This window comes from Aedes aegypti, chromosome 2 (assembly GCF_002204515.2).
Source record: "Aedes aegypti strain LVP_AGWG chromosome 2, AaegL5.0 Primary Assembly, whole genome shotgun sequence".
Lineage (NCBI taxonomy): Eukaryota > Metazoa > Arthropoda > Insecta > Diptera > Culicidae > Aedes > Aedes aegypti.
The window spans coordinates 238,067,804-238,094,310 of record NC_035108.1 but is presented as its reverse complement, the minus strand read 5'-3'; the positions used below and the strand labels follow the sequence as shown (position 1 = coordinate 238,094,310).

The 26,507-nt window shown below is 35.2% G+C and overlaps 1 protein-coding gene across 1 annotated transcript; it reads left to right on the top strand.

The window, feature by feature from the left end:
• Positions 1-4,337: 4,337 nt before the first annotated feature.
• LOC110676479 (lathosterol oxidase-like) lies at positions 4,338-16,996 on the top strand. Its single transcript, XM_021844520.1, has 5 exons — positions 4,338-4,577; positions 4,813-4,997; positions 5,055-5,306; positions 16,194-16,377; positions 16,436-16,996. Exons 1-5 carry the CDS (start codon positions 4,400-4,402, stop codon positions 16,828-16,830), a joined length of 1,194 nt encoding a protein of 397 aa, XP_021700212.1. The 5' UTR covers positions 4,338-4,399; the 3' UTR covers positions 16,831-16,996.
• Positions 16,997-26,507: the final 9,511 nt, after the last annotated feature.

The following is a 26,507-nucleotide window of genomic DNA, read 5'->3' as shown; positions in this document are numbered from 1 at the left end:
TGTCGAATGCTTTTTCTATGTCTAGAAGAGCCAGACCAGTAGAGTAGCCGTCAGATTTGTTGGAACGGATAAAATTTGTTACACGTAAAAGTTGATGAGTGGTCGAATGTCCATGGCGGAATCCGAACTGTTCATTGGCAAAAATTGAATTTTCGTTGATGTGGGCCATCATTCTGTTCAAAATAACCATTTCAAAAAGTTTACTGATGGAGGAAAGCAAACTGATTGGACGATAGCTAGAAGCTTCTGCAGGATTTTTGTCTGGTTTTAACATTGGAACAACCTTAGCATTTTTCCATTTGTCAGGAAAATATGCTAATTGAAAACATTTGTTAAATATGTCAATTAAGAATGATCAGCTACTTTCTGGAAGTTTCTTGATGAGGATGTAGAAAATTCCATCATCGCCAGGCGCTTTCAAATTTTTGATTTTTTTAATAATAGTTCTCACTTCCTCAAAATCAGTCTCCCAGGCATTTTCGAAAACGTTCTCTTGATTGAGAATATTTTCGAAGTCCTGAGTAACTTGATTTTCAATTGGACTAGTAAGTCCTAAATTAAATTGTGCGCACTCTCAAACTGCATAGCAAGTTTTTGAGCTTTTTCGCAAATAGTTAGTAATAATTTGTTTTCCTCTTTCAATGCCGGTATTGGCTTCTGAGTTTTTTTCAAAATTTTTGATAATTTTCAAAAGGGCTTAGAGCCAGGGTCCAATTGAGAAATTTTATTTTTAAAACTTTTGTTTCATAATTGTGAAAAACGTTTTTTTTATTTCTTTCTGCAAATCCTGCCATATAATTTTCATAGCAGGATTGCGAGTGCGTTGAAATTGCCTTCTCCTCATGTTTTTAAGACGGATCAAGTGTTTAAGATCATCGTCTATAATCACGGATTCAAATTTTACTTCACATTTTGGAATGATGTATGATGATTGCAACTCCTCCACATGCCCCATCAAGTCGATCATTACGATAAACAAAAAAGTTAGGATCTTTTTTTAGTTTGGATCCAGTTTCATGTTTCAGTAATAACTGCTATATGCACGTTGTTAGCTGTTAGAAAATTAAACAGCTCGTCCTCTTTACCATTCAAAGAACGAGCATTCCAATTTAAAAATTTTTAAATTATTATTTATTGGATCCCGATCGATGTCGGATCAAATGTTTACCCTGCGACAGATCCTCGATAAATTCCGGGAGTACAACTTGCAGACTCATCATCTGTTCATTGATTTCAAGGCGGCGTACGATTCAGTTAAAAGAAACGAGTTGTGGGAAATAATGATGGAACATGGCTTTCCGACGAAGCTGATTAGACTGATTCGTGCTACGTTGGAAGGATCGAAATCAAGTATACGGGTTGCGGATGAGATTTCCACATCCTTCGTAACCTTAGACGGATTGAAGCAGGGCGATGCACTTTCAAACCTATTGTTCAACATAGCGTTAGAAGGAGCAATAAGGAGAGCTTGCGTGCATAGGAATGGCACTATTATCACACGTTCGTATATGCTCCTTGGTTTTGCGGACGATATCGACATAATCGGGATTGATCGCCGAGCCATCGAAGAGGCATACGTGCCTTTTAAAAGGGAGACAACGCGAATTGGGCTCAGTATCAATACCACGAAGACAAAGTACATGGTCGCTGGTAGACATCGTGGGCCCATAGGTGATGTTGGTAGTGAGGTGGTGATAGGTGGTGATATTTTTGAAGTAGTTGAAGAATTTGTGTACCTTGGAACTCTAGTGACTTGCGATAATCATGTTACCCGCGAGGTTAAAAGGAGTATTGCAGCTGCGAGTCGGGCTTTTTACGGACTTCGTAACCAGCTAAAGTCCAGCTTACAGACAAAGACCAAACTCGCGTTGTACAAGACTCTAATTCTTCCGGTAGCTCTGTACGGCCACGAATCTTGAACGTTGAAAGAGGTCGACCGGAGAGCTTTTGGGGTCTTTGAACGTAAAGTGCTGCGAACAATACTCGGCGGTAAATTGGACAATAGCATCTGGCAGCGTCGCATGAATCACGAGTTATACCAAGTCTATAATGAAATGGATATTGTTAAGCGTATAAAACACGGCAGGCTGCGGTGGGCTGGGCATGTAGCTCGCATGTCGGAGGAACGTCAAGCTAAACTAATATTCAGCAGAGAACCAGGGAGAGGCCGTCGCCTCCGTGGAAGGCCGCGCACCAGATGGCTTTTTGCAGTTGAGGAGGATTTAGTCGCTTAACGTTCAGGGTGACTGGAAGCGATTGGCCCAGGACCGGGTCCAATGGAGAAGGCTTCTTCATTCGGCGTAGATTCAACGCAATAGCAAGGAATTGTTGCCCATCAAGTATCAAGTAAGTAAGTATTTATTGGATCCATTAGAAAAACGTAATTCAATAACAATTTGATTAGTAAATTTTACACCAACTTGGACTGCTTCAGTCATAGTGGTGGCTTTGAACATTGTATCAATCATTAGATTCAATTGTTCAGTTAGAAAATTAAAATCAGAGGCAGACATATCACTTGAAGTGGGTATATTTGATGATTTTCCGTTAGAATTTTTGATAGACGAAGAAGCGGAGTAGATGTTACCTGTGGCGGCAGAGTTTTTTTTCATTTGATTTGAATCAATTAGAATGGGTACTCGTAGTATGAAAAGGGGAGGAGTTCAAATAGCCTGCTACGATATCGGCAAAGGATTAGATAGATACTTTTAAGGCCGCACGGGACGTCATCATAATCACCCTATCCATTTGAAGAAGCAAATCTCAAGAACCACTCCATATATTGATGCGAAAAATGTATCACTATGATTCTATATATGTAGTGCACAACCTAATACATTTTCAGCTTCATCGGTTCACTAAAACTCGAGATTTGCTTCCGCAAAGTTTTGATGATAATTGTTAGAGTGAGACAGAAGATAGGGAGAATCACACGGTCTCCCGTGTCTCCTTAAAAATAAAAGATTCGAACGGCTTCTTCCTGATGGGTATGATTCTTGATCAAGTGATCGTTAACTGAAAAATGAGCATTTTTCGATACTCTACCAGACAAATCCCGGAAACGACCGTTATCGTAACGGATATTATCTTTCATCTGCCTGGCACGAGCCTCGATGACTCGCCTACGCGAAGGGCAAGCCCAAAAATTTGACTTATGATTGTCCCCGCAATTGGCGCATATGAACTTATCGGTATCTTCCTTCACTGGCGTCCTTGGCGTGAGAAGAACTTCGGCAAATCATGCATTTAGCATCCATGCGACAATTTTTATGGTACACCCCACTTTTGGCACTGAGTGGGGTTCTGGTAATTTCCTCAAGGTTTCTGGAAATGTTCCCATGTCACACGGGCATTGAACATAAGTTTTGCTTTTTCTAGAGCTTTAATATTATTTAAATCTTTTTTTGTTAAAGTGAACTAAATAATATTCTTGAGAAAGCCCTTTGCAAACAATGCCAGATTGGGTTCTCTTTTTCATAATGATTACTTGGACTGGGGAAAATCCAAGTAAATCATTTATTCCATAAGAGACGAACCAGCCAAGGGCTGAAAGTCTCGATAATAAAGACAATTCAATTCAATTTATTCCATTTTTGATCTCTTCAGGTGACTTATATATCACTTGAGAAACCTTTCAAGACGACTTTGAACAAACGTTCAGTTTTGTCGTCATAAGTAAAAAAAATGTGCTTCTTCTCTTCAAGATGTTTGAGAAGAAGTTCACGATCTTTAAGAATTTCCGGAAAAACGCGACAGTCTCCTTTCTTTGCGATTATGAAGTAGACCTTAATTCCCCTAAAGGAGTTTAAGATCTCCTACCTAAATCCGCCAAATTCGGAACAACTGACGACGATAGGCGACTTCCATTGCTTTCTCACTTGAATCAAAGAGCCTGGGCTAGAGACTGCTTTGATTTGATGTTTGAAAAAATTGTCTAGAGCATCGAACTGATTGCTCATTTCGATACTATTATTCATTTCACCCTTGGAAGAAAGTTCGCATTCCATTGTGTAACATTGTCAATGCAGGGTACATCAAATCATCTTGTTGAATAAGATAATAAATACAAACTGTGTAACTTAAAAAATAGGAAATGCTCGAACTTTTGAAATCCACAAAATTCACTAAAAATACTATTGTAAATTATACAATTGATATTGAAGCAAGTCTTTTGAAAACTAACATTTTTTCACCCTTCTTGCAAATATTTTTGGCAGGTTAAGGGTAGAGCTAACATACGATAACATCGACTTAAATGTATTGCGCGTCGTAATCAGCATTTAGCGATAACGGTTTTGGCAATATTTTTGCACCTCCAGGTAATAGTAGCGCTGAAGGATTGGACCAAAATTGACGTGCTTCTCGCGTAGTCTTAATACTCAGAGTGAATTTACGGATAATGAGTAAATCAAACCATTCCCGAGTTAAAAGAACTTATCGCAATCCTTTGTTAGAAGGAGTACGGTGGACCGAATATTATTCGAAACAGTTAACAAAAGTGTGGACTATTTTACCAGAATATTTAAAAAATCTTATAATTGCAACAGCTGTATTTGTATTAGCTACAACACTTAAAGGTTTGTGAATTTATTGCTTTGACAGCTCGTAGTTAGCTTACAGTTGGTTCTCACGGAACTTGTTTTTTTTATTAGTACTATAAGTCTTAACTTCATTCACGCCTTTTGAAAAACGGCTCCAATCAACAGATTAACTAGTTTTTGAAGCTGTAGGTTAACGTATATGAATAATCGCGATTTTTATTTAATTTTGCTGTCATACCGAGTTGAATGACATTCTGATTATAATTCACAGGTGATTGGATCGTAATCTTGGTGCACTTGCTGAAACAATTTCGGTCCGAAATTCCGTCGAGCGCTGACGATGATTCGCATTCAACCGTTCAGACGCGCTATCACCTGGATGATTTGTCGTATTATATAGTAGCTGCTGTATTCGGGTCTTACCTTATCTACTTCGCAATTGGTGGATTTATTCACGTATGAAATGTTGAGAATATGAATTTCAATATTGATTGAGGTGTGCTTTTCTTGCAGTGGTATTTCTATGTTTGCCGTCGGGATAAAGCTCACGAATGGAAATGTCAGCCGGAAAAGTTTCTCTCCCCAGAGTTGGAGCTTCATGAGATAATGGTTGGAGCTTCGTCCTTGCTCATCGTCAGCATTTTATCCGGTGTAATTGCTTGCTATGCAATGAATAATGGTAGCATGCTTACTATCTATTACGGATGCAGCGAGTATGGTTGGTTCTGGTTTTGGTTTCAATTTGTTGCAATATTCGTCTATCAGGTAAGTATCGAACTCAAGATTGAACTTTCAAACAAACTCGCAAAATCATAGGGCAAACAAATGATAAACAGTATTTGTAATAGCTTCATTGAGTTATCTCTACGTAAATCTCTAGGTTGTATTTTTTGGTTACCAAATTTGCTCTGGCGTTAATTGCATTTAACAGGCATGCAAATTGGAATATTTTTGAAAATTTTCTATGCTCAACTAAAATGTAAAGTTTTGTGTTGTTGAATGTTAATTTAACACTGTTTACTATTATTTTCACGCAAAACAGTAGAACAACTTTTAGATTCAAATGCCGAATAGTCTACTTATTCTGTCTTATATTATCATATTTTGTATGATAAAAACAAGTTCTATCGTATGCGAGACGCTCGGGAATGAATAGCTCGCACCTGGGAGGGAGGCACCGATACTACACACAAAATATGACACAAATAATTTCAAACTGCAAGAAAAATCAAGCTTGCCAACTTCAATCAACACGGAAAAACAGTTTACCTTATTTTTGAGTTTACTTTACCCAAAATTAAGTATATCGATTATTCTCTCAACCCAAAATCTCTCGGTATTCTCTCTCTTCCCTACCAATGTTGTCATAAACAGAGAGAGCTGCCCCTACCCAATGGGGGTAGTTCGGCCCAATAAGCCAAATTTGGGTAAATGCATTATTCGCAAGCTTGGGTTGAATGAACTCAATTTTGCGTTGAATCAAACCAAATTTAAGTAAATTTTTTTTATGGCTTCAAAGGCAAAGTATTTAACGAAGGCCTTGGAAATTTAGCCAAATTTGGGTTATTGGGCTCAACTACTGTTTTGCGTTGAAATAACTCAGATTTGAGTAGTTCCGCGTTGCCGTGAAGGCAGACTTGATGAAAATCGCTAGTTTTCTTTTGTTGTGTACCTTAGATCGTTCGGGACAAACTTGGAAAAAGGGCCAACGTTTTCTATGCATTTAATTTTCGTTTTTATTGGAAAAAGTAAAATGATGCGTATTTGAATACTTTATATTCGATCAAAATTAAAGGTGCTATCGTGAAATTACTTTTGAAAAAACATGAATAGCTTTTCAAGTGATTTTTTGTCACATTTGATGAAATGCAAACATATGTTTTGATCAATTACGCGCTTTTATAAAGTTTGTCCATTGTTTAAGATCTGGGCTCACAGTGACAGTTAGTGACAGCAGAATCTCGGCTCACCTTGACACATAAATATCATATCGGTTTCTCCCTCACAGGCTCGCACCATCCATGCATACCATAATCGGCCCTGACGTCGTAAAATTTATGCTTCTTGGTCGCCCCCGCGACGGTTGTAGGACAAAAGGTCGAAGGACAAAATATCGAATGACAAAAGGTCGAATTTATGAAAAATCGAATGGATAAAAGGCCAAATGGACAAAAGGTCGAATAAAAAAGAAAACCGTTACCGTTGCGAAGATTATTATTGTACCGTTAAGTCACCAGTCACCGTGCGGCCTTCATTCACCGTGCACATATACAGATTCCTACAGAATATATATACAAAATGCAAAAAATATTGTTTTGTTAGCGAAATAATATAGAACTGATAAAAATAAATAGTTCTTGTAACAATGCATTTTGAAAAAACTTAGTTTATGTTGTCAAAATCATGTGAATTTTGTTCAATAATGAGATTTTTTAACACTCTTAGTGGAAACGCCAAAAAATCACAATTTTCATTTAAACGTTAGAACATAGTTTCCCAAACTGTGGGTCGCGACCCCCAGGGGGGTCGTGGGCTCATCTCTGGTGGGTCGCGAAAAAATTTTGTTCTTATTTATTTTGTAGGTTTCTTAGTGTCCTCTCGATTTTTAGCAACTGGTTTTTAACAGTTCTCATTTATATTTTGGTTAATACTTTTGATCAAGATTGAATTGATCATTTTACTTGAAATGATTTGTAACTTTAATATCTGATTTTGGATTTTTCAGCAATACGACCAAGAGAAATAGATTTTTATCAAGAGAATCGGCTATTTATTTGAAAAACTCTGCAAAAATATGTTGTTTCTTAAAGATACAGTTAGAATTTTCACACATGATAACTTTGAAAAATAATTCAATTAATATCATCACAAAGGTTCATCGGATTTCAACGAACTACCTGCACTCCTTGTGCTGAAAATTTTCGCGTGGCAAATAACTAACGAAAAAGCGTAGTTAAAGACGAAATTACATGTATTGTAGAGCTACGTTCGGAACAAGTTAACTAATTTCAAATAAGGTCGCCATTAAAGCCAATTTTTCTACTGTAAGTCTTAAACCTAAGAAGCCAAAAATACTGAAACGAGCTTTCCGAAAAATGTTGGAACTGAACTTTTATCTTGGAAGTTTGCTTTTTCCGAGAAAACTAAATATGTTATCTTTATTTTATGATAACGATTGTATTTTTCATAATTAAATGATTTTATTAAATGCATTTAATTATTTAGGAAAAATCAATTTAATGTAAGTAAAGTTGATAAGTTGTGAATATTGAAAACATCGCGCACCTTGAAATTTTATGTGGAGTTTGTCTATATCAACTTTCGATCGATACTGATCGATAACGAAGTTACGAATGATCTTGAATGTTTAAAGTAAAAATCTCACACTTTCTGGTGGGTCGCAAAAAATATGCCTAATCGCTAGGTGGGTCGTGCACTAGAAAAGTTTGGGAACCTATGCGTTAGAATATCAAATTTTTCAACATTTCAACAAGTTTTCACTGTGGATACTACAAGTAAGATGTATTTCATCGTATAAGCAATGAGATTTGAAGCAAATTAGCATTTTTCATTGTGTTTCAGTCGAAACCCAAATGCACGGTGAATGGACCCTTTTCAATATGTATGGTTCCTATTACCATGCATTAGTGTGAAAGGCATGATATTATTGGGTTATATTATATTTATTGTTATGTCGTGATTAAACTACTTCATATTTAGTTTTTGATTGAATATGGAATGGTTAGGACGATACAGTCAAACCTCATATAACGATTTTAATGAAAAAATGAATATTTAGCCAATTTTGAAACTTTTTATTGTTTTTATTGTAAATGAAGATTTGAATACTCTTAAAAATAAGTGCGCACACTACTAGCAACATAGTTGCTCCATTAACAACGTTTTTTCAAGATACAAAATTAAATCATGACGAAAACTATACGCACGGTGAATGGTGCACTAGTGTGCACGGTAAATGGTGACATAGAACGGTACGAGGCGACCTTAACATGACATTTTCAAACATAATTATTGAGTAATTTTTCAATATGTATCACTAGTTTTAGATTTTTCCCTGAATTGTGATATAATTGCACGCTACCTAGTGGTATTCTAGTACGCTTCAAATCATTTGGAAAAGTTGTATAATTTTTTGAAGTGCATTTTTTTTTTTCTAAAATGCACGGTGAATGGTAGCTTGACGGTATACTTAGTGGCTAATATTTTCATCATTTTTTTCCTTCTTTAAAATGATAGCTGTTGTTTAGAAATACCATTTGAAGCAATTTGTGTTTTGGTTTTATTTGATGCCACGTACAAATGTCCTGTGGAAACATGTTTTTCAAAGTGATAAAAGTGTTTTTTTTTCTGGATATGATTTGCTTGCGTTTTGCTCTGCTCTGTGATATCTCCAACAATTTAATTCGTTTCATGTGACTCGTTTTTCTGTTATCTGCTGTGTACGTGTTAAGCGTATTGATTGAAAAATGGAATGTGAAAAGCAACGGATTGCAGAGGAGTTTCGAAAAAGGAATTTGGTGAGTTTGTTCTGATCAGCAGCGCATGATCACAATGCGTAAATATTAACCATTTGTCGGCCAGAACGTCTACCAATCGTATGTGGCACTACCCTTCCCACTTGCTTCCATCAACATTCCACAACTTCCCGTAACACCTATGAAAGGTCGTAGAGTTCTCTGCATCTTTCTTAAGTAGGTGTTCAATCAATCATCCTTTCCCATTTTCCAGCTTTCGCAAGGACGTGGCCAGGACAGCTCTCGATTATTGGAGGATGCGTCAATCTTGTCTAAGAGTTAGAGGTTAGTCCCAAATTTCTGACTTTGGTAACAGACGGGTAGGAGGCAACCCTCATGCAATGGTCTAGGGCTGCACCACCTACGAATTTGTGCGAAATGCTTAATGCTAATGCTTAATGCTTATTTGTGTTTAGGTTTTATTTTCCATGCAGAAGATTCATTTTCTGAACGCCGGTTGTTATTATTTTGAGTTGTGCGTAAAGAATAACTTTATAGAAGACGTCATGTTTGTAAGTTGAAGAACCGTTTTCCGGGGTAACATTGATCAGTTTTTAGGATACTTCTTAAATATTTAATTCAAAAATGCAAATGTTCTGAGTTTTGAATTTTTAAAACAAGCACTGCCACCCATAGCTCGTGACTATATACTGTATTTTGTTTTTTGAAAGATTTAAGCATGTTTACAAAAATGTTTTATGTGATTTTATCATTTAGCTGATATGTATGCTGATATGCTGATTGATCATCCATGTAAACAACGTACAGTAATATTGAAAATGTCGTTACTAGCTTAAATCATGGCCCCTGAAGCCGAATATGATGCCCAAACGCTTACATCTTATTTATTTTTTGAATTATTTTAAAATAAAAAACACCTCGAACAGCGGAATACGCCTAAAGGTAGGCAATTTCCTAAGGGAATTCTACATTCTTAACAGTAATTCGTTAATATTGCCTAATTGAACATACTTATCAAAGTTTTGACAGCGGAATCATTTTTGGCGATGTCATTTTTAGTGAGAACCGCATTTTCCTTGCTCATATCGCTTGCAGAACTTATGTGAGACATGTATCTTCGGTAGTGTCATCCTTAACCATTGAAATCACTGTTTCGCAAACTTGACAAATTTACGCATAAAGTAAACGTAAATTTTGCAAAAATCGTAATTTTTAATAGCTTATCAATATAAGAAAGAGAAGCAACATTCATGCTTTGGAAATGTTTCATCAATAAATGATGATACCAACTTATTACGAGATGAGTCGTTCCGATCATTGTTACCCCGCTGATCAATGATACCCCGGATTACGGTAATCAGGAGTCTGAGATATTTGCGTTTTAAAAATTGTCCACTCGCTAGCGTTGAAGTTCAAACCATCCATCGTCTGCCAGGTCTTACCATTCCAAACATGTTTGGCAAAAACCTTCCTGTTCATCAGAAGATTTCAGATGTTTGTCATAGAAGGTGCATGCATGTCCCTTAAGGATAATTTAGAGCAAAATTGGAACACTGTCTGCAAAACATTTTTGTGGGAGGGATCAAAGGGTACACCCGATTCTGTTTTTGCACGAATTTTTTTTACACGGCCGTGCAAAAAAAGTTTTCATACATTTTTTTCCGCCAAAACCTTATTTTTGCATGAAACGTCGAGAACTGGTGTTACTTTTTTTGCACGGTTTTTGAAATTTTGAACTGAAAACTTTGTTTCCACGGTACGCATCCCCCGTGCAAAAACAGAATCGGGTGTACTTGTAGCTTTTGTACTGGTAGCTGTGGTTGGGATAAATTTGTGTTTTCTTATACATGATTATATTTTTTTGCAATTTTCACGAAACTATCATTTTGCTTGGAACAAAACATTTTGATTTGATTGTCAATGTTTTATTCAACAATTGTTTCAAAGATTTCAGCAGAGCTACGCATTGAAGTTTTCTGAAAATTATTTCTGTATATTCTTTAGAAGCTTCTAATAAATTCGTATAAAATGGCATTCAGGAATTCATTCAAAAACTTCACTTGTTGTTTCAGCAAATATTTATCTTGAAATTATTCATATATATTTTTTGAAAAATGATTGCAGGAGGCATTTTTCTGAGACTCTTCCAGAATTTTTTTCATGATTCCTCGATTTTGAAAAAAATGAGATTTTCACGATTCCTCTGAAAATTTCTTCAGGAACTTGTTTCAATTAATTATGACCAGCCGAGTGGAAGTTTTAACAACTACCGAAAAACATTATGCAAACTTCACAATAATTAATTTCTCGAAAACTTATTCACACAGACTCAAATCAAAAAAGTATTCAAACTTACTTTATCGATTCTACGTGTTTCGCAGACGAAATTCTACACATTTTGCTCTAAACCAACTCGATTTTTCCTTTTTTAAGAAGTTTACTTTCCGGATTTACAAAACGACGAAAGTAAGATTTTCAACTTTCGCTACCTAACCACTACTTTCGCCGCTCCGCTGTATGGAGAGACAAAGTGACTTAACCACGAATGAAAACAAAACATTATTTGAGTCGATTTTACACTGGTACAAAGACGTCGAAAGTAACTGAATAAATCGGCTTATCATTTTGTAATGAAATTTTTGTGGGAAATAACAGGAACTGCCTAGTTTTTTAATGCGAGCTTATTGTATGCAAAATTTAAACAATGTACACGGCGAAAAATGTCAAAAAGGTGATTCATTTTAAAACAGTTTTAGAAGACAGGTTGTGATTCTTCTGAATCAATTTTCTCAAAACCGTATGGAAGTTACTTACGTCGATTTGAAAAAGTAATCGAAATTTGTCCATTTAATTCAATTGCAAAGTATATGTAATGTTTAGTTTTTCGGTAGTTGTTCTTCAGGAAATCATCCATTACTTGTTGCAGATTATGCACCTTAAAATATTATACACTTTGACGAACACCAGTACATCAACGCTATCTCTTATAATTTTTTTTATTCACATATACCGTTTCGACTCATATTCCGAACACTCAAGGTCAACAGTGACTTGAAATGCATCGGGAAGGCATAAATAAGCTGATATTTGTGAAAAATTCAATTTCTCCGCAAAGTTTAACTGTTAGCTTTTGGGTGTTTCGATAAAATTGTTTGTTTAAACTTGTTTAGTATTGTTTTTACGTTAAAGAATGCAACAATATTTTGATTCAAATGCCGAACACTGTGTTCATTCTGTCTCATATTCCGAACACCTTGGTTCAAATTCCGAACAGCACGAATAAATCGTATTCAAATGAATAATTTAGCAAATAAACTAATCTGAGCTGGTTCTACTGGTCTCGAACTAGAGAATCATAACTACTCCCAAGCTATAAAATAGATTGGAAGACGTTAAATTTGAATGGCAATTGACTGCTATTTCCTTGTAATGTGATGACATATTTCAGCGAAACGTTTCAACCATACCGCCATACAAAAACCGAGTGTTCGGAATACGAGTCTGTTCGGAATTTGAGACAAAACGGTACTGCAAAACCATCTTTTTCCCATATTTAGTCGTCAAATCAAAATGTTTTGTCCAATAAGGTGTCAGACCATTTAGCCGAATGCCGTTTGGCCGAACGCCATATGGCCGTATGCCAAATGGGTCGTTTGGCCGAATTTCGAACAAAATAAATCAAATTGCTTCTACTTATCAGAAGGATTACAAAGTGTGGCCCAATAACTGATTAGTTAATTAATTTGTTGATTTTTATGATGTAGCCGAACGTCATGTTTGTCGCTATATTAGTGCTCCAAGAGATAAGACAAGACAATAATTAAAATGACCTGTAATTCAGGACAAAGTTGTGAACTCGCGTCAAGACACTAAGCTGATGGTTGGTTTGTTTCCGGGTTACCATCGGTGTGTTAGGATTTAAAACCATTTTCATCATCCGATTTTTTTCCTTCTTTCAAACGTAAGCTATTCTTTCGATTTGTATTGGTTCCATAACTGTAGGCAAAAATTAAGCATATATTTTAATTGGGAATTTTGCTTTCTTTAAAACATCGGCAGTTCTATGTAGTTATACTGATATAATAATTGTTTGCATTACATTTGCTTGATTTTTTATAAGAGAGTTCTCCTTCTTTTCATCATAGGCTGTTATTTGATTTTTTTTTCATTTTCTTCATAAAGAGTCTTATTAAACGTGTTTTTAGCACAAGGGTTAACTTAGGTGAGATGTCATTCGCCTCCAAGACTTGCTCTGCACCGTTGCTTGCGTATATCAGTAAATAGAACGGCGCGGTGAACACTTTCGTAAAATAGGCTCACTGTTTCTCCGTTGTGAAAAAAGAAGCCAAAACTCGTGGTTACTAGAATTATGAATTAATTTACTTAGTCCAATTCGAATCATTGAAGCAAATCGATGTTTCAAAAAGACGAATAAATCGTAAACCATTTTAGTTACTATCAAAAGCTGAATACAAATGCAATGCGAAAAACTCTGCCGGCATCTATTACCGCTAGCAGAGAAGTGAATAATTGCTGACATTTATGGTGTTCTTTTTTCAGCATTGTCTGTTTCTTGAACTAATACTAAATAGCTGTATATCAATGATGATATATCCTTCTTGGAGCATAAACTATTCTTTAAATTCAGATTTGAAATTCATTCCAAATGCATGCTAACTGTTGTTCACTATTGCTTTCAATTTCGTCCAAACGGCATTCGGGCAAATGGCCCTTCGGCCAGATGGCGTTCGGCCAAATAGCATTCGGTCAAATGGCATTCGGCCTAATGACCTGGAACCGGTCAATAATCACGTCATTGTTTTATTTTTCATAACATCGATGGTATAACATTTTTCGTAATTCGATTTTTCATAACAACAATCTAAAAGGTTTTTAACCATAATCTTGAGTTTTGGTGAGAGAAAATAACAAGAACAACTTTTGAATTGTGGTCTAACTATTCACAGTTTTAAAAACAGTGTAAAATATTGCACATAGATACAACATGAAATCAAATTTAGTTTGCTATTTTGTCTCACCGATAAATCAAAAGTTCCCTGATCGAATCATAAAATATTGATATTTTTCTCATAAATATACTTCATACCAAGCATGTGATGTTTCCATAGAAATTCACATTTTATATTCATTAAATATTTCTTAAAAAATTCCCTAAAATAGGGTTAATTGTAATATAGTGGTGAATCGAAATCAGGACGGGGTACCAATACCCGGACACTTTGATTATATTTGTGAATTAGAGATTAAATGTTAATAAGTTTACTTTTATTCATTACTTTTACTTTGAAAAAAAAACAGCTGATTATTTTATATTTATTCATGATGCAGTTACTATTGATAAATAATAAAAACGAAAAAGATGCTCCTGTTGAACTTCTTTTCGCCGCGGAGCATGTGATTTTGGTGATAGCGTCAACGAACGGCAAAAGTTCGAGTGGGGCAAGAGTTTCTTTTTAAAATTTCAAGCCTATTGCAAAACAAAAATTCCATGGAGGTTCGAATGCTACTCAAGGGAGAGACTCTCAATGCAAATATCATAAAAATCTATTGAGATTTGAAAAAGTTATGGTTATTTGTTGTTTTAGACGTTCAAAAGTTCGACCCATATATTATCTAGTGAAAAAACTACCTAAAATTTACATATTATCTCTAAATTTAGCGAAATTTGCCTGATCGTACGAAAACAGTCTTCAAAAATTTACGTTTTCACTTGGTTTTGCCAATAACTGCTGTTTTCGGATATATTTCAATTAACAGGGCAATTTTTTGATGAAAATTTAGTTTGTATTTTCCGCAAACATAAATTTAAGGCTGGTATAAAGTATGTTTGTCATAAAAGTATCGATATTTTGTGTTTCAGCCAGCGCACTTTTGTCTCTAGTTTCAATTTTTTGCCCTACCGATGGGACAAAAGTTCGTTTAAGACAATCATTTTTCAAACTGTTATAACTAAAAATGGGTTAATAGTTCGATACAAGTTTTTTCAACATAATTGTAGCCAATATGTTGAAAGTTCACTATGTGTTATTTATTTTCATTCAATTGTTATGATTTTTCTGAAAACATTGATTATTTCACTAAGGTCGTACTTTTGCCCCACCTTACTCTATGAATTAAAATGGCATTATTTGTGTAGTGTTTTCAATCTTTAGAGACATTTAAACAAAATTGTTGTGATATTTTTCAAGAGAAACTGAAGAAAAACTTCTGAAATTTTCGAAACACGTGCAAAAAGAGATCAGAACAATTCGATACACCGTTATATGCAGAAAAATTAATGCAATTGGTAATTATTGCGATTCAAATCGCAGAGATTCCAGTTCAGATAACAAATTACACATATTGAATACATTTTGATGTTTAAAAAATACCTAACATAACATTAAAAATTCAGCAAGGCACTGAAGTTTTTTTTTTCACGCTGTTTATTTTTGCACGATTTTTTACGTGGTACCGTGTTAATTCAAAAACCGACGTTAAAAAAATCTGAGACAAAAAAATGTTCATTCAAAACAAAGTTCTATAATATGATTCGTATGGTCATGAAACGTCGAACAACATGAGGTCATTTTTTTACGTCGTTTTTTAAATTAATACGGTTTTTTACGTCATTTTTTGAATCACTGTGGTATCTTACCTGGGACATTGACCGACATAACCCTCCCCTTAGTGTACTGCAGTCAGTATGTTAAAAGTCAATTTTATGGCATTTATTCCTTTTCAACTATTTTGTTCAAAGTTTTTCTGGAAACATGGATTATTTCACTAAAACCACAATAATTATTTTACTAAAACCACAATGATTATTTCCCTATCTTTTGGTCCAGCTTACCCTATGCCTTCGATTACAACTGAACAACCAAACCGTTTGCGCATAAATTTCGATCATTCATCTTTCCTCACACAAACTGCGAAGCTTCATTAAATCAGTTTTCAAAAATTCCTCCATCACATCGTTTAATGTACCTTAAATCCCTGCTTTGTTTTTTCATCGTAAAGCGTGAACCCAATCGTTCATGAAACTTTGATTTATTTAGGCCTAACAAAAATTATGATGTCTGTTTTACTTATTAAGAATAACTATTGGAGAAACAACAGTGCAATTGTTGAACATTTGTTTCTCTTTCATTTCTAGGACTACACAACCTACTGGGTTCATCGAATATTCCATTGGCCATGGTTGTACAAAAATTTTCACAAACTGCACCATACCTACAAGCAACCGACGGCCTTCTCTGTAACGGCCAGCCATCCTGTGGAGATTATTTTTACTCAGCTTGTAATGCTCATTCCGATTGTCACCGTTCCTGTCCACTGGGGTATGTGTATTAGCTTTAGTTTCGGTTCAATTGATTCATCTCCCAAGTTCTTTTTCAGCACCGTTCTACATCGTTGTGGTCTATGCTTACTGTCATGGGATTTTGGGTCACTCCGGTGTTAATTTCAAGTCCTTCTGGTGGCAGCCATGGCAGCCGGATACAATCTTCCATGACAATCATCATCAGTACTTCCACGTCAATTTTGCTTTCAATATTTACTACTGGGACATACTGCACGGGACGTATCGCCAGAAAGACCGGGTTTACTCGGAAAATATTTTCTACGGGCGAGGCAAAAAGCTAGACGAAGTATCGAAGGAAGTGCTGCAGACAGACATTATGGAGAGGAATCTGGAAAACCCACAAGCGTATCGAAACAGCTTTCACCGGTATAAACTTGACCAAAGCGATCTAAGTGGGCTCACTGGGAACAGTAAAATCAAAACAAATTAAATTTAAAGGAAACTGATTCGTGCAGTCTTACCAAGAGTAATCCGTTAGTTGTGGCAATGTAGGCACGACCATATAGTTAATCTTTAGGGTGAACAGTATTTTCTTAGAATGTTATGCTATGCAGTGCAAAGTAGCGAAATATAAATTTGATTTGTTTTATTCAAATGCTCAACTTTTAAGGTAATACCCAACGCCACCTTTAAATTGGTTATGAGATTTTTGTATTTTTTCGTAGCTTGGAAAGAATAATGATTTTATATTTATTTATATGCAGTACCGTAACACGCATATCACGATAATGTTTAATGACTTTAAAAACATTTTGGTATTTTTGATAAATTGTCGAAAAAAACTGAATTATTTATTAACATACAAGCGCACTCATTTAAAATGTCATACGGGTAGATCCAACTCTGGATTTACAAACGTAGGGGCATCGGGGTCAAAGTATTATAGGGACTTTTTCCAGAAAACTTGTTTGAAACCATAGAATGTAAGCATTGGTAATTTCCCTAATGTCTTTTAGGGTTAATGTACAAGGCAATGTTTTAATTCATAGGAGATAGTTTTAAAATGCTTTGGAGAGCGCCCTCATCTAATATCGAAATTTCAAAACATTATGGAGAGTAATGCATGTGTAGGATAACGTATCCTTGAAATATGCACGTCTCTTGGAAAAGTAGAGATGTTTGAAAATCGATAAATAGTTACCGCCTTATATTTCAGCCCAATTAGTAGTTATTTTAAAAATGAAAAAATCGTTTGGATCACACAATCAAATACTATTCCCCATATAAAAGCATTCGATGATGTACAAATTTATAGAAATGGAGCCATTTTCAGATTGTGTCCGGTATTGGGATTCGGATTGTGTCCATATTTTCAATTACGAAATAAGTGACATTACGCAAGCATGAAAACTAAAGTTTTGTTGCGTCAGGGCATTGAAGACCAGACATACTCAAAAATACGTTCAATCGGAGTGGACGATGCAAAAATCTTGAATACCGGCCAAAATATACCTTTCCAAAAAGCAGGTTCTAGTATATTCCATACAGACACTATACAGGGTGTTTGGTTCCATGTTTTTAATAATTGGAGGGTAGACAGGTCTTCATGAGATATGAAAAAGTGCCCATGGAACATAGGGTCGCAAATCACTGCTAAGTGAGTTATTCACGATTTTAAGATTTTCAACTTGTTCATCTTTGGAATAACATATCTAATTAACTATGCGTCATACATTTAATCTCAGCGCATGAATCGAAAGCTTATGATCTAATCTATCTTAGTTTCTTGGACGTGATTTTTGTAGAAAATGATTCAAAGGCTCAAATTACGAAAAGTTTGCAAAAAGTGACGGGAAAATCAGCATTTTTTGACGTATTTTCATGAATTTTATTAAAATTATCGTAATTAATGTTAAAAAAGTTCTTCTACAAAATATGCATTAACTTGTTAGCTACCAAAGTGTCTTTGAGAGCAAAATTGTATCTCTTGTAGATTCGTCACAATATCATGTTGAAAGTTATGCTTCAAAGAGCAAAAAAATCAAAAAAAATATCGGCTGATAACTCTATTCGTTCGTCCGTTCGTGTGTTGATGCCTCCGCGTGTGGATGAAGTGCTCGGAAACGACAGATGTCGGTCGTGCCGAAGCGAAGGGGAAATGAAATCGCTTCGCAACATGCGCCATTTTATTCTTCTCTTCGCGGCGTTTGGTTTGCAAACAGACGCATAAATAGATTTAGTGCGGTCGCCGCACGACCACCGCAGTAGCGAAAGTGTGCTCATAAAGACTGATCCCTTTAAATTCCTCGCACTAGTAGCTGAGCTACGGTGCAGAGCAGATGAGGGGTGCGCTTGCGCGTGTAGCGAGGACTCAATTTATGCATTTCTCGCCTATGACGTGGAACTTTTGATGCATTTTGAAGGGTTTTAGGTCGTCTATTAATTACATAGAGGTGGACAAGGGAGAGTAGAATTTATGACGTGCCATTCACGCCGTTGTAAAAGTACAACACTACCAAGTAATCCTCGCTCGTGATACACAGCACGAGCGAGGTGAATTCATAGGTTCAATAAAGTAATTTAGGTATCGCACTAATGCTCAGCGTGAACTGTTGGAGCAGCAGGATGAAATATCTCACAAAATTAGTGACCGTCTATCCTACTACAGCTTGGTTTTCTGTATAAGGTTGCTTACAAATTATGTTCAATAGATCAATAATCTCTCAGTTAACTATTTTTATAAAATCAAATAATAGACCTACATGTAATATTTCATATAATTTGCAGTATCGTATACAGAAAATTGCTCAGGGGAGACGAACGACGCAAAAAAGTGGATATTTTTACAAAAATTGGGATGGCTTAAGACGGTTCAAACACATCATTTTGTTTTTCTTTTATCCAGCAAAATAATAGAATAACTGCATAAAATTAAGAATTTCTTTTTAAATTGAGACTTTGGCAGTTTAATAGGTTCTATGTGCAGTCACAACAATTAAAAGTCACAATTTGTAGATCAGTACTTTTCTTACAAAAAGCCTGAAGCCTTGCAATGTTTGTAATATGAAATTAAATATTTTGAAAAAAAAAAATCAAATAATTCATCAAATTCCAACATTTTTACTTCATTATTGAAATCATTTATGATAGATTGAACGAAAACGACACAATTTTATCAAGCAGGTTGATGCGGTTCTTGTACAAGAATAATAAAATATAAATAAACCTTTTGTTATGCTCTAAATCAAATAGTAATCAGATCAGTACCCAAATATTTGTAGTTCAAAATTTCATTTTCTTTTCTCTCTCTCTATTGAGTTATTGAGTCTTATTTTTTTAAATTTGAATTTAAAACCAAGGGAAGTGTTAATTTTGAACGATAACATTTGAAATATTTGCAGTTTGCTCTAATTGACGGAAAATTAGAAATCAAATTGAATATAATTTAACAATTTAATGTATTAAAATGAATTTAAAACAGTCACAGTCAAAATTAGAAATTGAAGCTCTTTCCAAACTTTAGTCAAGTTTTAATCATCAAGTTAACTGTAACTCTAGCGATGGCAAAATCATTTGAAATTTGACTCATGGAACATATTCAAGGCATAAATGTGTATGATTTTACACGAATTAAATTAAAAAAAATACCTGCTGGAAACCTACCAAAACCCGGAAATATGAGAATATGTCATTTTTCAAACAAAACTAGTTACATGTTATTTAAAGCTCCCACAGCAATTTACGGATGCTAATGGTTGTCATTATGGCAAGCCTGTAAAATTTCGTGAAGGGAAATATCCTTCATCATTTTAGTAACAGAACCTCCGAAATGTCAAGAAGGCGAAAGTGTAAACACGACACGTAGCAAAACATTTTTTGGGATGAACAATATTTCATCAATAGTATCAAGAACTTTGGTGATCACTAAAGCCTCTCACTAATTTGAATTTCAAATCCAAATGTTTAATTTTAAAAATAAAATTCAATTCACATTTTCAAAACTGAATAAGCCAAACATGCTTTTAAGAGCGTTTTTCGTATTTCAAGTGGTTTCACACCAAAAACTTACTCCAAAATCCACTAAGGTGGAGAGGGAGGGAGGGTTGACCCTCAAACACACCCCCTCCCACTGATCACTTGTTTCTGTTTTGTAGACAATATGATCTTAATTTTCTTTCTGGCGTTATGTCCCAACTGAGACAGAGCCCTGCTCCTCAGCTTAGTGTACTTATGAGCACTTACATAGTTGTTAACTGAAAGGTTTTCTCAGCCAAAGTTGCTGTTTTGTATGTGTATATGGGCAGAGGCATATACGTTTTAAATATTTTATATGGGACAAAGTCCACGAGACCCCTCCCAGCTCTGAAATTCTTTGGAAATGAGCATGTAGCTTAAGGACAGCCCAAAAAGCACTGCAATATTAAATAAATGAAAAAAAAAACTCTAGTGGAATTAAATGGTATAGTAATAGATTCGGGTTTTCTTTTATTTATAGGTATTCCACTAAACAGCTCGAAGATTTAATACACAATATTCTTAATTTTTCTCATGATCTCAATTAAATGCTTTTCACACAAAACAAAAGCATGATTACTGCATTCACATGAAAATATTAATTTAGAAAATATTCAAGATCTATCCTGCAATTTCCAAGTTGTTCCAATCATTTCTCCACAAATTCCTTCAGGAATTCTTTCAGTTAATGTTCTCAGGAGTTTCCCAGGGATACCTTCAGACTGAGACCACTTGAGGAATCCTTTGTCGGCCAATACCAGGCTGGTTTTTGGCAGGGCCGATCCGACAACGAATCAGATATTACCAGATACATCTTGCAAATGAACTTAGATAAATTCTTGGAGTATAACTAACAGACTCACCATCTGTTTGGATTGGAGACGAGGTGTCAATGTCGTGTGTGAATTTAGATGGAAGTAAGGAGACGCACTTTGGAATTCATTGTTCAACATTGCACTCCAGGGTGATATTAGGAGACCAGCGAGCAAAGAAATGACACTATCATGAACGGTCACATCTTCTTCTTCTTCTTGACATTACGTCCTCACTGGGACAGAGCCTGATTCTCAGCTTAGTGTTCTTATGAGCACTACCACAGTAGTTAACTGAGAGCTTTCTTTGCCAAAGTTATCATTTTCGCATTCGTATATCGGGTAGCAGGTACGATGATACTTTATGCGCAGAGAAGTCAAGGAAATTTCCATTACGAAAAGATGCTGGACCAACCGGGAATCGAACCGAGACACCTTCAGCATGGCTTCACTTTGTAGCCGCGGACTCTAACCACTCGGCTAAGGAAGGCCTACGGTCACATATGGTCCTTGGTCTTGTGGACGATATCGGCCTTATTTAATTCAATCGCAGGTCAGTGGAGGAGGTTTTCGAGGCTCTGAAGAAACTGTATTTTTAGGGATTACCCCTGATACTCCTTCAAGAATTATTTTATTAATTTCTCCAGGGTTTTCTCCAGAAATTGTTTGGTAAATTTTGGCAAATTTTTTTTCAGGGATTTCCTATGAGAAACATCAAAGGATTCCTCTAGGAACTCTAAAATTTCTTCGGGGATTTCGCGGATTTCACCTAGCACTCCTTCTCTTAGGAATTACACTAGGGATTTGTTCAGAATTTCTTCCAAAGATTTTAACAGGAATTCTTCCAAAGATTCTATCATGAATACCTCTTTGAATGCATCCAGAAATATTTACAAGGATTTCTCGTAAAATACTTCCAGAGCTCCCTCCAGGAATTCCTTAAATTACATTCCTTCAGCATTTTCTCCAGAAATACCACTAAGAATACCTCCAAGAGTTTCTCTGAGGATTCCTTTAAAAATACGTCCAAGGTTTCCTCCACGATCTACACAAGAAATAACTTTAAAATTCTACTAAGAATAGCTCCAGAGATTCTTTAGGATTAACTTCATAGTTTCTTCCAGGAATACCTTCAGGTAGAGGAATATCTTTCAGAATTCGTCCATAAATTACTGCTAACTGGAATATCTCTGATGAATTGTTAGGAATACGGTCAGGGTTTTCTCTAGCAATCAATAATATATCCATTGATTTTTTTCAAGAGTACCACTAGGGTTTTCTCTAGGATTCCGTCAGTTATAACCCGATGAATCCTCTAAAGCAGTGATTCCATAAGTGGGCGAATTCGCCCCCCTAGGGGCGATTTTCAGGTCCAAGGGGGCGAAAATTTGTAAAACAGAAATTGGGGAGCGAAAATCTAGAAAAATCTGACATGGGAGCAGTTGAAAATTGTTACTTATAACCTTTGAAGAACACACTCAAGTACAACTATACAACAAGAAACTATTACTAATGCATCTGAAGGAGAATCGTTTCTAAACTAAACCATTTTCATGATTTCCTTTATCTTAGACTGCTTAGAACTCTAAGCATGTTCCGTTTAAAATTGTGATAGAAAACACTGAATGATTGTCAAAAACAATTTTTTTGTAATATGCATTCATTTTTTCCATATCATGTGAATGATCGGTATTTGAGATTTTCTCTGAATCGAAAAGATAAATCATTGAGAACACAGATAACATGTTTTGAAAGTTCAAAACATTTATCTGAGAATTTTAAGTAATTATCCCAATGTTCAATATTGAATACCAGGAGCTTTTTTGTATGGAACTTTGAAATTAAGGACTGTTCATTTTATAAAATGGACACTTTGTGCATGCTGTAACTTTTAAATTTATTAATGAAATTTCAATCGGGTTTCTGTACATCGTTCGACTAGTATTTTACAATGTTGTGATAATAAAAAATCTCCAAAATAATTAAATTTCACTCGAATATAGAACAACGATTAGAACGGTCGATTTTTGGAGGTTATCAAAACCAATGATTGCTCAAATTGGCTGAAAAATTCGACAATTTATATTTTTTATTTTCATAAAAGGCTTGTTCTTAGAAAACATCATCAATTAGAAGCCTGATGGTAAAAATCGAATTATTTTTGGAGCAACAATTTTACAGATATCATTAAATCATTTTTCCCCTATATTTTTTAGAGAAAAATATTTTAAATTTGAAAGGAACTGATATGATTAGATTGTTTTGGATAAAAGTAGAGTAAGGTGGGGCAAAAGTTCGACCTTAGTGGTATAATCAAAGTTTCCAGGAAAACAATAGCAGTTAAAACAACACAAATACCATACAGTGAACCTTCAACATATTGGCTATAATTTTGCTGAACAAACTTGTGTCAAAATATTTACCCATTTTTAGTTATAACAGTTTCAAAATTGATTGTCTTGTTCGAACTTTTGCCCCACCGGTGGGGCAAGAGTTCGAATCTAGTGTGGGGCAAAAGTTCGCTGGCTAAAACCCAAAATATCGATCCTTTTATGACAGGCATACTTTACACCAGCCGTAAACTTAAGTTTGCCGAAAAATACACACTAAATTTTCATCAAAAAATTACCCAAAACCGGGTTAATTGTAATATACTCAAAAATAGCAGTTTTTCGTAAAACTAAGTGGAAATGTAAAATTTTGGTGACAGTTTTCACACGATCAGACAAATTTAACTTAATTTGAAGATAATATGTGGATTTTAGTCAATTTGCAAATTTTTTCGTGATTTTATACATGGGTCGAACTTTTGCCCCGCTGATTCGAACTTTTGCCCCACTATGGGCCAAAAATTGTTTTCAAGCATTTATGCAAAATCTAATACACTTCAAAGCAACCTTATGATAGGCCTAGAAACGCCCTTACATAAAATATTGAAAAAGATTTTATCTTCAATTGGTTCCATGCAACGAAAGTTTGACCAAAAATTACAATATTCACGTCTAAAAACAACAAATAGCCATAACTTTTACAAATCTCAATCGATTTTTATGTTATTTGGAGTAAAAGTCTCTTACTTGAATAGCATTCGAACCACAATGACATTTATAAGATTTGTATTGAATTGAGCTAGAAATCTTAAAAAGAAACTCTTACCCCACTCGAACTTTTGCCCCACTTTACTCTACGCCCTGATGAAAGTGCTAATATAGTATTAATATGAAAAATAACTTACGCCTTCATAGAGTTACTTATTAAGTCCCAATGCCACATTTAAAGCACAATAGAAACACAATTGCTTCATTCTTAGAAGACCATTCAAAGTACATTGACAATCATCAAAATTGGCAACACTGCTGTAATGAAATGGATTCTATTTTTCACATATTGTTTTCATAATATGTTATTATGAGATTACCTATCGAAATATTCGAAGAAAATCGTTAACAATTTGCTGTAGATCGATAAATATGCGTACAAAACAGAGTTGTTAACATTAATCAACGATTAACGTCGTTTCGTTAATTCGTTGATGTCAACCTTAAACAGTTTACGAAGCATGCGTTGATTGCGTGGAAATACGAAGGAAAATAAGCAAAATAATAAACAAGCAGACGTCATCTTATGCACCTATATTATTTTGAATCACGAAAATTTGAACTAGTATCCTTTGATAATGGGCATAGCGACGTACGGAAAGAAAATCAGGAATGAAAAAACTACAAGACTAAACTATCCATATCTGCATATTTGTAACATTCGACAAAAGTAGGCATTTAGTAAATGATATACCTAGTTTGCATTTCATTGCAGTATTGAAGGAAACTAAAATTTCAAAAAAATTACTATGAATCCATAATTGCTTATTTTAGGCTGAAATTTTGTACAACTCATGTTGCATATAGGAAGAGTAGTCAAAAAATAATTCTGATAGAAATTTTGTTGCTACTACATTATGAGGCTCATGTATAATCTCAATGTGACTGTTATGCGGTTACAATTGCCAATGTGACAAAACAACTATGCATTTTTTTTTCTAGAACAATCTCATAGATTTCGGTAAGTTGATCGAAAGTATTTGTCATTTGATAACTCTCCCCGGTACAAACTCGAAATTTTCAAAATTGTCGATTTTGACAAATATGCAGTTATGAGCAGTACATCGATCGACGAAGATATCGACACATGGAGATGATAATTATATGCAGAATAAAAGGACCGAAGAATTCATCGACATAGGGTGAGATATCGAGATGTGGATAGTCGACTGTATAAAATACTGTTCAGTTAATCGTTTTTAATCATTGTCCGATAACCGACAATATTAAGGGATATGCAAATCGAAGACATTTTTTGGCATACATATGTGTTTCATAAATTAAAGTGGCGATTCCAAAAAATATTAGCCTAAAGGGGGCGAAAGTTAATAAAGTTTGGGAAACACTGCTCTAAGACGTTCCTCCAAGAATTCCTTTAGGATTTCATCCAACAATTTCCATAGGAATCTCTCCGATGATTCCGTCCGGAGCTTCTTCATTGGTTTCTCCAGGAATTCTTCCAGAGTTTCTCCCTGTTTTTAAGAATGGGTTGATTCCTGAAGGGGTCACTGTAGAAATCTCCATAAGAATTCTTGAAAAGATCATGAAAAATATCCTGAAATTATTCTAAGGAGGATTCTTTGAAGTTCCAAGAGAAAATCCAAATCGTTATTCTTAAAAACAGGGAGAAACTCTGGAAGAATTCCTGAAGAAACTAATGGAGAAGCTCCGGATGGAATCCTTGGAGAGATTCCTAAGGAAATCGTTGGATGAAACCCTAAAGGAATACTTGGAGGAATTCTTTAGAGGAATGCCTGCAGGAGTCACCGAAGAAAAGTTTAAACAGAATTCCAGAAAGACTCCCTGAAGGAAATCTTCATAGTTTACTTGGAGCAATCTTTTGAGATATTCATGAAGGTAGGATATTTCTGAAGAAATCTTTGAACGTTTTCCAGTAGGGATTCATGGGTTTATAACTGACGGAATCCTTGGAGGTATTCCTAGAGAAAACCCTAGTGGTACTCTTGAAAAAAATCAATGGATATGTTATTGATTGCTAGAGAAAACCCTGACGGTTTTCCTAACAAATCATTGGAGATATTCCTGGAAGAAAAAATGAAAGTATTTCTGGAGGAATTTCTGCAGGAATCTCCGGAGGAGTTACAGGATGTTACTAGACAGCTCCTATACAAATTGCGGGTGAAATTGATAAAAATATCCTGAAGTTTATCAGGAGGAACCCATGGTCAAATTTCAGGAGGAATCATAGAAGCTATTGCTAGCGGAATCTAAGCAGTAATTTA

What these genes read in the sequence shown, in the direction of transcription:
- LOC110676479 (XM_021844520.1), top strand. Translation starts at nt 4,400, where the DNA reads ATGAGTAAATCAAACCATTCCCGAGTTAAAAGAACTTATCGCAATCCT. An exon ending in ATTAGCTACAACACTTAAAG is followed by an intron (nt 4,578 to 4,812) that starts GTTTGTGAATTT and finishes TATAATTCACAG; the next exon opens with GTGATTGGATCGTAATCTTG. An exon ending in CACCGTTCCTGTCCACTGGG is followed by an intron (nt 16,378 to 16,435) that starts GTATGTGTATTA and finishes GTTCTTTTTCAG; the next exon opens with CACCGTTCTACATCGTTGTG.